At 42.4% G+C, this 12,492-nt stretch overlaps 1 protein-coding gene across 2 annotated transcripts in view; it reads right to left on the bottom strand.

The window, feature by feature from the left end:
• The window catches only part of LOC125695836 (sodium channel protein type 5 subunit alpha-like), a 204,531-nt gene that overhangs the window by 85,370 nt on the left and 106,669 nt on the right, over positions 1 to 12,492 (bottom strand). For both annotated transcript variants that reach the window (XM_048950819.1, XM_048950818.1), the window contains 3 exons: positions 7,619 to 7,857; positions 3,203 to 3,376; positions 1,429 to 1,785 (listed from right to left, as the gene is read on the bottom strand). In XM_048950819.1, the coding sequence (XP_048806776.1) occupies positions 1,429 to 1,785; positions 3,203 to 3,376; positions 7,619 to 7,857 (770 nt within the window). The remainder of the gene's footprint in view (positions 1 to 1,428; positions 1,786 to 3,202; positions 3,377 to 7,618; positions 7,858 to 12,492) is intronic.

The following is a 12,492-nucleotide window of genomic DNA, read 5'->3' as shown; positions in this document are numbered from 1 at the left end:
AAAAGCATGAAGCTGGCACTTTTGCTTTCAGCTGACCAGTAACTTCAGATCACTCATGCTGACAGAGGCCTTCAATATCTGGCTGTACATCTGGAACAGTCTTTTCCGAGCAAAGAAGTTTAAATACATGTGGATGCTGTACAATCTCCTCTGAATTGGATTTTATATTTAACAATCCCTATGCAATCTCATGAGTTTTAATACCTAAGGATATAAGATGTTACATATTCACTGAGTAATCCATTAATATTCAGAATGTGAGCATATTCCCCCGAATTTCCCGGCTATCATTTTCAGATTTCAATACAAACACAGAATCCATTGACTAACAATAGGAGGAGCTTAAATTTCTCGGCTTAGGCTGAACTCCTCGCAAAAATGTGCAGAAAGTCATAACTTGTCTCACATCATCTAATCCAGAAAGAAAGCTAAAGTGGCAGAAAGTTAAAGTGAAGGCAAAGAGAAATCCTGCCGCTTTCTGAGCAATCATAGCTTAATGTTTTGATTTATACAAAAATCTACAAACTGCAGCTTTCTCTTGAAATCAAAAATCTAATTATTAAAATTTAAATTAATGCAAACACAAAAACTGTGCTCATTTCTTTCATAAGCTCCTCCAAGGAGTTTTCTATCCCAGCAGCCGAGAAGCAAAACGCCGGGTACTTAAAAAGCAAAACAACCACTAAAAGCAGTCCATAGCAAAGCCTAACAATTTTATGGCCACATCCACTATTAAACAACTCACTGAATAAACAGTAAGCCCATTAGAGCCTCAATGTCAAAGATGCTCTGTAAGCTGAACGGGCAAAACATTTCCACAATGACTGCAAGCCAGCAAAGCGCTCCCTAAGATGTCAACAGGGAAATACAATTCAGCCTTAATAGGTTCAGAGCTTATGTAAGCCAAGCTTATGGGATGGTCTATTAAAAAAGCAATGAGCAAGTGACTTAACTGTAAACATAACCTACAGCTTCTTAGAACACACCAGCTAAACACATCTGAAACTCCTCTCAAAGACACTGTGCTAGCTGTAAGGCTCACCTGTTCTGGTCCAGAAATGAACAGAAATAAAAATATCCCCCATTACAGTGACAGTTAAGGTGATATTCACTCCTGAAAAGAGATTTCAAATCTCTTAAGTCTCACCAATGCCTTAAGGAATAAAATCATTATAACAAGCCTGTGTGACTTTATTTCCTCTAAAACATTACCTGTCCTTCTGCAAAAACATTAAGCCTCCATCCCAATTAGCAATGAAATGACACCCCTTTTGGACCTGGGATATGAACAAATGTGTCTGGGTGAGACCTTGGTTCAGCAAACACTAAAGCCTCGAAGCAACACAAGTTTTGCACTTTCTGGATACAAGGACATTCATTTCCACACACCCAGCAGGAAAAGGAGAAGAAACCATCTGGACAACTCACCACCAGGTTTCCTATCACCATGACCAACAAGAAGACGAGAAGGCACAGGGGCTGCCCAGCTACTTCCATGCAGTCCCACATGGTCTCGATCCACTCCCCGCACAGGATACGGAAGATGATGAGAAACGAATGGAAGAAATCATTCATGTGCCACCGTGGCAAGTTGCCAGTTGTGCTTATCTTCTTCACGTTGTCCAGGTAACTTTTCCCAAAAAGCTGCATTCCTACCACGGCGAAAATAAAGACGATGATTGCCAGCACAAGGGTGAGGTTCCCAAGGGCGCCCACGGAATTACCGATGATTTTGATGAGAGTATTTAAGGTCGGCCACGACTTGGCCAATTTGAAGACCCGCAGCTGTGAACAAAACACAGACAACAGTGTCAGTTCACGGAAGCAACAGAGATTTCAGTGGATGAATTATTAAAGTGGGTACAACGTGGAATGCCACAGCACAAGGGGATTTTAGCCACACTTCCTGTGAACCTCACTACGTCTATTAATAAAACATCTCTTGTGCTTCCTGGGTGAGAAGGAAGCGTTCAGGAGCTTTGCTGTGCCTTATTAGACAGACGTGCTTTTTGAGCTCAGTTCCCTGATATCACTGGGGGGAACGGAAGGAAGAAGTCTCATGTCTCATTATTTTCCTTTAGGGTATTTTTCCTTCTCAAATTAAACAGCCTGACAAGCATCTGCAGGGAAAGGGCTTAGGGTTCGATACTGCAGTGGGAGAAGCATTTCCACTGTGTTTCACTGCAAGCCTCAGCCTGATGCTGGTAGCTGATAGCTCCCAGGATGAAAACCACCTCAAGGATCACAAAGGCTGAGCATAGCCCAAGTCCCACCAAAGACATGTTCTAAGGATGTAAACTGTTCCTAGCTCTTGTGCTGTATTTTCAGCTGAAGGTTTAATTTCAACCCCACTGCAGAGGCATTGCTCAGAACCTGACAGGAGGCTCTCAGGGCCCAGCAGTGGCAGTGAAAAATCTGCATTTTTGAGCAGCAAAGAGAATTTTAGAAAGGAAAAAAAAAAAAAAAAAAAAGCCTTCCTCTAAATGCAACCATAAGGGCTTATTTTCCTGGTCTTTCAAGTTCTGAAGCCACATCATGGCCAGAATGATTAACATGGACATCCTGGTACACGAAGTGCAACACAAATGTCAGGCTGGCAAGGAAACGACTTTTCTGTTCCAATATGCCGACAGTCTCTCATTAATCGAATGCCACTATCCCATGCATAACAAAGGAACTGACAGCTAAGGAGTTCCGTGAGAGACAGATGCTGTGTTATGCTGATCAGTTCTAGAAAAAAAAAAAATCACTCCGTGAATAATTCAAAGACATTCTCTTTTGACAACATTTAAAAGAATGGTGACATGTTTATAATATAATTTAGGAATAACAACTTCCAAAAAGACATGTTACTAGCTCTTGCATTTTTGGGGCCATCATTTATCTGCTGGTTGTTCTAACAGGTGTACAGGCATAAAAAAGCAGATTTTTATTACAAATTGCATCTCGAACATCTAAAGTGTGCCTCGAGTACCTGGCACGGCTAGAAGGAATCAAATTATGTTCTCGTTTACCCTGATGTAAATCTGGAACAATTCCATTTATCCCACAGCTCATATAATTAGTGTCACGTACTGTTCACCAGTTTGCAGCAGTTAAAGTCCTTATTACTGGATGCATTTTTTAAAGAAAATATGTTGCATTCATCTCAGAGCTTATATGCAGTGCAAGGAGAGGGGTAAGAGCAGAATGAGACCATTACCAATCGAAAGGAGCGTAACACAGACAGGTTCCCCATGCTGGATAAACCCAGTTCCATCAGGCTCAGTATAACAATTATGCTGTCAAAAATGTTCCATCCCTGCTGAAAATAGTAGTAGGGGTCAAGGGCAATTACTTTGAAGATCATTTCTGCCGTAAAAATCCCAGTGAAGACCTGCAGAAAGAAAACACAAAGTGAAAACAGCCTTCCACACATCCCTCCTTTATCGCAGTCTCCACAGTCACAGGTGAGCACAGCAGAAAGCCAAAAACACGTTGTGAGCAAATACGTCATCTTTCACGGTTGATTCTTTATCAGTGCTACAGCTCTGGCTTTGTCTGGTCTCTTCGCAGCGATGCTCGGCGATGTCTGGGTTCAGCCCTTGATGGGGACAGACACTTACATCGCCTTCTGTCGCCTGCATGTTCTCAGTGGTAGAAAAGAAAGCGTAAAGGTGCCTTTTATAAAGGTTAAATCTATTTCAGTGGAGAAACCTGAATGAATGGAGTGGGAGTTTTAAAGGGATATCTGGACTGCAGCGTACCAGCTGTATTATCCGTTGTTATTTTGTTATTATTGTCAATACCAGGCTCGAACCTCCAGCCATTCTGAGCTCTCTTCCTGGCACCAAAGGCAATTAGAGACCCTAATTTGAACCCTATTGTTTTTTTATTATTTTATTTTTACAAATACTTCCAGCAGATCTCTTCTCACAGCATCTTGAAGAGGCACTGCTTATTTATGACACAGTTCAAAAGTCACAGAGTGGAGCTTTTAATTGGAACATATTTCTTTAGAACAACATATAAATATTGCCTAAGAGGCACGGGAAGAAGACATAGGAAGTCTGCAAATTCAGACAGCAAATTCAATTTTAACCCATTCCTGCAAAGCATCTGAGAGAATCAGATCTGATCCTTTCAGATGCACTCCTTAAGTATCATGATAAATACGACAGCTTAAAATGAGAAAATGTGAGCATTGTGTTGTACTCACATAGTTTCATTTCCATTCTAAGTACTTGCTCAAGTACACAGAGCTTCATGTTCTGAATAGTTCTCTGCTGCACTTTTATATCAAAGCACATGGTTTTCTACACAGCAGTCAATATCAGTGCACTGTGTAAGTCAAAAAGAGGGGACACCAGAACTGATATAGCAGAAACAAACACTCAAGGAGAAATATTTTCTTCCCCATATATTAAATGTCTGTAGCTATCTCAGCAAAAGTGATCAGCTCTAAGCAAGAAATAAGAGAAACTCACCACTGTGTGGAAAAGTTGAGGCTCTATAATTAAGGTGATAAGGAGTTTTTAAAAAAAAAAAAAAAACAGATCACAGCTTGCATTTGAAGAAAGTTTGATTTTACCCTATAATGGTTCAGGTGTGAATGGCTGGATTGTTCCAAATAGCCATTTTACACATCTCCTCATGTAAAATATATTCTCCTTGTCAGGGAAAGATACTTCAGACTGTGTCAGTGTGAACTGCCATCCTATCAGTCCTATACCAAGAACCCAACGCAGTGGTCCATCTCTGTTTCCTAACTGACATGCAATTTCTGAGTCACTGTGGCTGGAGACAGCAGAGATTCCCACCTGAATGCCCCAGTTTCCCTAAGGACAGCAAGCCAGCCCAAACTAGATGGCTGTGAAATCGTATCCAGGGGACTGCCTGCAAACCCACACCATCACACTGCCTACATTGTGTAACCGCCTTGCAGAGAAATGACTCAGGAGGATCGCTTCCTTTGCTCGAATCTTTTTTAATCAATAGCCTTCTGAGAAGGAAATGTCATAGCAAGATAGAAAAAAATGTCTGAGCCATCTTATAGGCATCAGGAACCATGTACATGCACCAGTGACAAATTTCAAATGGGAGTCACCAAATTGCTGGCACCTGGTAACAAACTGTTGGGCTTATATGAGGAGCTGGATGCTGCAGTGATGAAGGCTGGAAAGCAAAAGAGTAACTATGGCCTCAAGTTGCACCACGTTGAGATTAAGGTTGGACGTTAGAAAAAAGTTCTTGCCCAAAAGAGTGGTGAGGCACTGGAATGCACTACTCAGGGATGTGGTGGAGTCACCGACCCTAGAGGTGCTCAGGAAACATTTAGATGCTGTTTTAAGGGATGTGGCTTAGTAGGGAAAGACTGATGGTAGGTGAATGGTTGGACAGGATGATCTTGGAGGTCTTTTCCAACCTTGGTGATTCTATGAACTCGCCATCCTACTGGTTGTGGTTGTGAATGTGCCAGTGGGGATTTGGAGGATTTTCTCTGAAATAAATAATTAATAAATAAATTTCTCCACCTACTCTGCAGCAATGTCTCCATTTCTAAAGAAACACAGAAATTGAGAAAAATCTCACTTTTTCTGCCTTATATCATCAATCTGTGTGTGTGCTGGTCAGGCCTTGCGAGGGCATTTAGAAATGTTGGTTGCTGTAAGTGATAAGCTATCGAGGCCCAAAGAAAGCAAGTGCCACACAGCTGGTCGATGGAGATAGCACCATCAGAGTGGGAGATCTCCAATGCCTAGCAGGCAGACTACTCTCACAGATAGCAAATTCATATCCCACTCTCATTTCTTTCAGAAACACTTATTTGGAGGAGAAAATGCCAAAGATGTGCCCTTTTTAATATCTTCCCCCACCTAATGCTGGTGTAATCACTCAAAGAGGGTTAGATGGGATGGCAGGAGCTCAGAGCTCAGTGTGGGCACAGAGGAGGCTCTGGCAGTTGGTGGCTTAGGGGAAGCAGGCACCTGGCAGCCTGCCCTGGAGCTGAGGCTGCCATCCCTTACAGGGCAAATTGCAAAAAAACACATTCAATTTTCATTACAAATGACTTTGCAAAATCCTCCACAGGATGGAATTACCTTCCCTGACCTGCTCTACTCGCAACCATTCCTGTTATGCGAGGGCTCAGGAAACCTGGTGGGGGGAACCTCTCACCCATCCGAGCATCTGAGGGGAAGGGCAGCCCAGGGCCAGCAGCCTACTCCCAAACATAAGCAGCAGGCTGTTTTGCTTATTTTACACTTTAACACAAATCAAAATAGCTCCAGGCAGAGCTGAGAAGCTCAGGGTGAAGCACACCATCTTCTGCAAAATTTTGCAATCTTCAACAAAATTTCCTTTGCGATTTTCCCTCCGCCCTCTGCTCGTCGTCTCCATTTCCATCAGCCTTGTTGGGAGCCCTGTGGGCAGGATGGATGCCAGGGGCTGGAGATTTGCTGCCCGTGGTCTGGCAAAGAGAGAAGCTGCTCTGTCAAAAGCAGAGCAAGGAACAGACGCATTTACCAGCCAGAGGGCGGGACGGCAGCATTGCCACCTGCTGTCACGGATGCTGGGTCCAAAGGATTTTTTTTTATCATCTGAGGAGTCATCTGAGAAGGCCACAAATGGTTGAGCAACATCCCCACAACGTGGGTTGGCTGCATAGAGGAGCTGGGCGCAGTTCTGCAGGGTGACTTTCCAAGCTACGCTTATCTACTGCTTCCCACAAAGGAGTAGAGCGTGGGTTTGGAGCAGCCAAAGGAGACACCTGATTTTTCCCAGCATAGCGACAGGGAAATTTGCCAGGACACAGCAGCTGAAAACCTGCAGACTGGCTCCACAGGCTGAGAGACCTTCAATCTGCCTGAGGAGGTCTGCAGATAAGAACAACAAGGAGTAGTATTAAAAAAAAGAAGAAAAAAAACATGAGCTGCACTGTGTGTGCTGGTGCTGGTACAAGAATTGTGATCATTGCTACTACCCACCTAAACCTGCCAGTGTGGGATGCATCTCAGTGCAGACATGACACCTGCAGCATCTGTGCATGCTCCTTTTGCAGTTAATGGTCAGCAAAATCAGTGGTTTATAGGGCACAGTTCACCTTATCCAAAAGAAAATATCTTAAAAACATCAAATTAATTGTGCCTTAAAATTGTCTATCTCTCTCCATTGACTTTAAATGCAATCAGCTCCGACAGAGACTCCTATGCTGCAAATATCCCAAGTCGGGCAAAGTGGATCCCAGCTTGAGAGCCATCTTTTTTATAAAAATAAAGGGCTTTTCTCATATCCACTTTGGGGTTCTTAAATTCACACTTAGCAGGGTCCACATTCCAGGGTACTCCAGACCTTCTGGTCCTACAGTAAATCTTGCTTGTACTACTTTTAGGGGCAGTTCCACCATGTCATAGTTAGATATCCTGTGTTTTTTCCAATATAAACTCTTCTGAAATTAAAAAGATTTTTAAACAGTAAGTTTTAAACCCCAGAAGAGGTGAAAGGACGCTCTTGCTTGACATGACATAGGCACAGCAATGCTGACAGCATATTAAAAGAGAATCTTCCAAGACCTAAGCCAAAACTTTACAAAGCAACAAATACATTCCTCAAACGGTGTCTCACCTTTATATTCACTTACCAAATTGCCTATGTAAAGCATGTGGTCAAACTCCTTTGTCATCTTATAATGCTCCAAGGCCATGAAGAGTGTGTTCAGCACAATGCAGAGGGTGATGGTGAGGTCAGTAAATGGGTCCATTACCACAAACTTGACAAATTTCTTGATTAAAAGCCAAAACGGGCAGCAATCCCAAATGAGAAATTTAACAGCAAAGTGGTTCCAGCACGGAGGGCATTTCTGGTGTGATTCCTCAAGCTCTAAGACACAAGCAGTAAAACAACAGTCAATGCACACTGAGTTATATGACAAGGAAACATTTAAAATGACTTACAACATAGAGGAAGACTCCTGAATTACCCAGAACCACTTTTTTTTTTTTTTTTTTTTTTTTTAGGACAAAAATATTTCTATCTTAACAGGCAAATTATGCACTTTGGTTTTTTTTGCCAGTTGATTGTACTTAGCAGACAGTGGCCTATCCTGGAAGTAGTAACCTTTCAAAGGAGTCACAAGTAAAGAGGAAAATTCACACTAAATATGCAAAGGCTAGTATTTCACATAGATCTGCACTCTGTTTTCCAGTTTGGCAAGTTCAAGTGGTTAAAAGAATAAATTGGAATATTTAGAGCTGATTTACAGGATCGTAGGGTAGTATGGGTTTGAAGGGACCTCTGGAGACCCCTCAGTCCAACACACTGCCAGAGCAGTTCGCTGCAGCAGGTCACACAGGAAAAACAGATAGGTTTTAAATATCCACATCTCTGGGCAGCCTGCTCTAGAGCTTTGTCACCCTCACAATAAAGAATGTTTTCCTCATCTTCATATGGAACTTCCCATGTTCCAGTTTGCACCCATTGCCCATTGTGCTGTTGCTGGGCAGTACCAAAAAGAATATGGTCCCATTCCCTTGACTCCCATACTTTAGATATTTGTAAGCATGGGTAAGATCTCCTCTTGGACTTCTCTTTTCCTCATATGAGAGATGCTCCAGGCCCCTAATCAGCTTTGTAACCCTACACTGGACTCTCTCCAGCAGTTCTTTGCCTTTCTTGAATTAAGGAGCCCACAGCTGGACACAGTATTCCAGATGTGGTCTCACCAGGGCAGAGTAGAGGGGGAGGATCACCTCCCTCACCCTGCTGTCCATGCTCTTTTTAATATACCTTTGTGTACCACTGATCTTCTTGGACAGAGGGGCATAATGCTGGCTCTTAGCCAACCTGTTGTCCACCAGAACACCCAGGACCCTCTCTGCAGAGGTTCAGCTCCTTCTCAGCAGGTCAGCCCCTAATCTGTACTGATGCATGTGGTTGTTTCACCCCAGGAGGAGGACTCCACACTTGCTCTTGTTGAACCTCATCAGGTTTCTCTCCAGCCAACTGTGCAATCTGTCCAGGTCTTGTTGAAAGCAAATTGTTGAAACCAATTTTGCTCTCCTCCCTCAGCAAAATTGTTGAGAGTGCATTCTATCCCTTCAACCAGGTCACTGATGAAGATGTTAAACAAGACCTGACCCAGCACCAACCCCCAGGGAGCACCACTAGTTACGGGCCTCCAACTAGAATCTTTATCACTGGTAACCATCCTTTGAGCTCTGCCAGTCAGCCAGTTTTTAATCCACCTCACTGTCCACTGCTCTATTTCACATTTCCTAAGCTTGTCTATGAGGATGTTACAGAAGACCGTGTCAAAAGCTTTGCGGAATTCAATGTACACAATATCCACCACTCTCCTCCCATCTACTCAGCTGGTGATGACATCATAGAAGACTACCATGCTAGTTGAGCATGATTTCCCCGTGGTGAATCCATGTTGACTACTCCTGATACCTTCTCTTCCGTTTGGTTGGAGATGGCATCCAGAACAAGTTGTTTCATCGCCCTCCGAGGGACAGATTTCAGGCTGATTGGTCTGGTTTCCTGACTCCTCCTTCTTGCCCTTTTTGAAGACTGGAGTGACACTGGCTATCCTCCAGTTCTCAGACACCTCTCCCTTCTCCACAAACCTTCAAAGTTGACAAAGAGTGGCTTAGCAATCACTTCTGCCAGCTCTCTCAGTGCTCATGGTTGCATCATTGGTGTGCATCAAGTTTGCCTACACAATCTCTGATCAGATCCTTCCCAGCCAAGGGGATATCTTCCTTTTCCCACACTTCTTATTCCCAGGGACTGGGATCCCCTAGGCTTAGTTTTAGTCAAGACTGAATCAAAGAAGACATTCACTATCTCTTCCTTCTCTGTGTCCTCCCTTACCAGGACATTCACCTCATTTTGAAGTGGACTCACATTTTTTGTAGTCTTCCTTTTGCTACTGATATACCTGAAGAAGTCTTTCCTGTTGTCCTTGACCTCCCCCATCAGATTTAATTCCAGCTGGACCTTAGTTCTCCTTTTTCCATCCCTGCAATGCTCTGGCAGCATTCCTATATTCCTCCCAGGTGTCCAGACTCCTTATCCACGTTCTATAGATCTTATTCTATTTTTCCATGAGCTTCTTGCTCATCCATGCGGGTCTCTTGTCATCTTTGCCTGATTTCTTACTCTTAGAGATGCACCAGTCCTGAGCTTGGAAGAAGTGCTACTCAAACACTGACAAACTCTCCTGGGCCCCCTTACCTTCCAATGCTCTAACCCAGGGGATACCTCTAAGTTGGTTCTTGGAGAGGTCAAAGTTGGCTCTCCTGAAGTCCAGGGCTGCCATCCTACTTATCGCCTTGTTTTTTCTACATAAAACCTTGAACTCCACTATTTCATGTTTGCTGCATCCCAAGCTGCACCCAGCCTCCACATTCCCAACCAGTCCTTCGTTGTTTGTAAGAACCACACTTCTCCTCATTGTCTGCTCAACCATCTGCATCAACAAGTTACCTTCTATGCACTGCAGGAATGTCCTGGGGCCTGGCAGTGTTTTTTTCCAGGAAATATCAAGGTGGTTGAAGATTCCCTGTGAGCACCAGGGCCAATGATACTTTGTTTTAAGAGCCAGAATATCACTGGTTATCAGAAGGATTCTGTTCTTGATGTTTAATCCAAAAAAGGCATTAAGTGTCCAATTTCTTCTGAAAATCAGGGGAGTGCATAACTCAGTTTGAATGCGGTACTAAAGCTCCAATGTTCTTTTTAAAGGTACTTTTAAAGTGTTATTTAAAATACAACTTTTATATGTTCATTTTATTTGAGCACAAAAGAAGATAAATGGCTTTGTAAGAATAATTTGTGTTAAATGATGAAAAAGAAAAGCCAGAAAAGACAGTTAATGGCTGAATGATCATGATTAGCAGAATTGCTTAATGCTTTCCTTTTCTGATTCCTTTATGGGCATGGAATGCTGTATAACAGTTTTAGTCTATATAATTAGAACCTGAGGTGATAACAGGAAAGCTTCAGCCAAGCCTGTTATTTGAATCGGTTCATAAACAGCCTCCTTTCTCAAGCCAGGATGCATTCTAAAAGCATTTTCCTTCGTTGGACAACAGATTTGCAGTGTTAGGTGCTTTCTAGCACATTTTCAAAATATTGGTTGGTGTCCTACACGTACAAATTTTGCAGAAACACCTGCACTGCTCTGAGATCTCTGGGAAGCTGAATTGCTCCCAACAGATAACTCTCTCTTTCCAGCTTCCAAACACAGGGTTTAGAGAGGAAAGCCTAAAACGATGTGAGAACCATTCATAACCCAGACAATTTCTGTGCAAAATCCTTATTGTGCCTTGTTTTCAGAAACCTACCTCTGAAAGCAATGAAGACTTTGAGGTAGTCACTTCCTAACGGACTTAGTTTTCCAGGTAAAACCAGAAGAACCCATTTATCTGCATCATGATCATTTCTAACCAACCCACTCTTGCTGATTTTGATACCTTCACAATGCACACGTCAGATGTGCTGCTTCTCCCCTGAAACTCTACAATCAACAAAGCTTTTTTAAGCCCAGGTTGTTGGTAAAGCAGATAGTTTCGTCCCCCTGAGCTACACGTATTTCCTCTGTCCTTTGTGCTCCTGTAGCTTGTGGGTGAACTAATCCTGCTCACTGAAAATCAATTTTTTGTGCAGCCCAATCATACTGCAAGAACAGGGAAGGAAGAAGGTGTGGCCTTCCTCTTTTGGTAATGATGTGGCATTAAAATAGTTTAAACCATTTAAAAACTCACATCCTTTCTAATCTTTGAAAATTACAACATACTGAATATTTTTTGAAAGACACCTGTAAAAGGAAAAAGTAAAATTGGAGGCATTTTCCCTCTTATTTTTAAACAAACAAACAAAAAGTAGGTCTCTCCTTGACTGCAAGGCTTTGCAATGTCTGGGGACAAAAGAGAAGCAATGGCTTTCCCAAGAGTCAAGAACAGAAATCAAGCAACAAAAGGGGGAAGGGATTTCTGGTCCGGCTGTTCCAAGCCAAACACAGAGCTATTACTATACCTTAAAGCCTGTGAAACTTTTTCTTCTGATGTGATGTTCCTCTTGTTAAGAAGTACTGAATAATTTCTATGACTGATCAAATTTTGGGGGTTAGGAAAACTTTGTTAAGGATTTCTGCTGTATGAGGATAAAAATATACATCCTCTGAGGTGCGCTAAACTTGACAAGGACCATTTCAGACATAAAATATTAGAAATAATAGAAAGTATCATTAAATGAATGTGCAAGAAGTCCAGCCTTGGCCTTTTACACATTCTTCACATTGTCAACTGCAAAAAAAACACCAAATGAAAACAAAACAAAACAAAAAACCTTTCCAGGTCATAATGAATACTGGCATGTACTGAAGTGATTATGCACCTATTAAGAATATAAATCCTTATGAGCTTAAATATATGTTTATCTGTTCTGACCACAGTCGTGCTGACCATAACCACAGAAGGTTGTAAAAAGCTGAGGAAGAAGATGGGCTTT

Source organism: Lagopus muta, chromosome 7 (assembly GCF_023343835.1).
Source record: "Lagopus muta isolate bLagMut1 chromosome 7, bLagMut1 primary, whole genome shotgun sequence".
NCBI lineage: Eukaryota > Metazoa > Chordata > Aves > Galliformes > Phasianidae > Lagopus > Lagopus muta.
The sequence above is the reverse complement of the archived record's forward strand: the minus strand, read 5'-3'. Positions and strand labels throughout refer to the sequence as shown.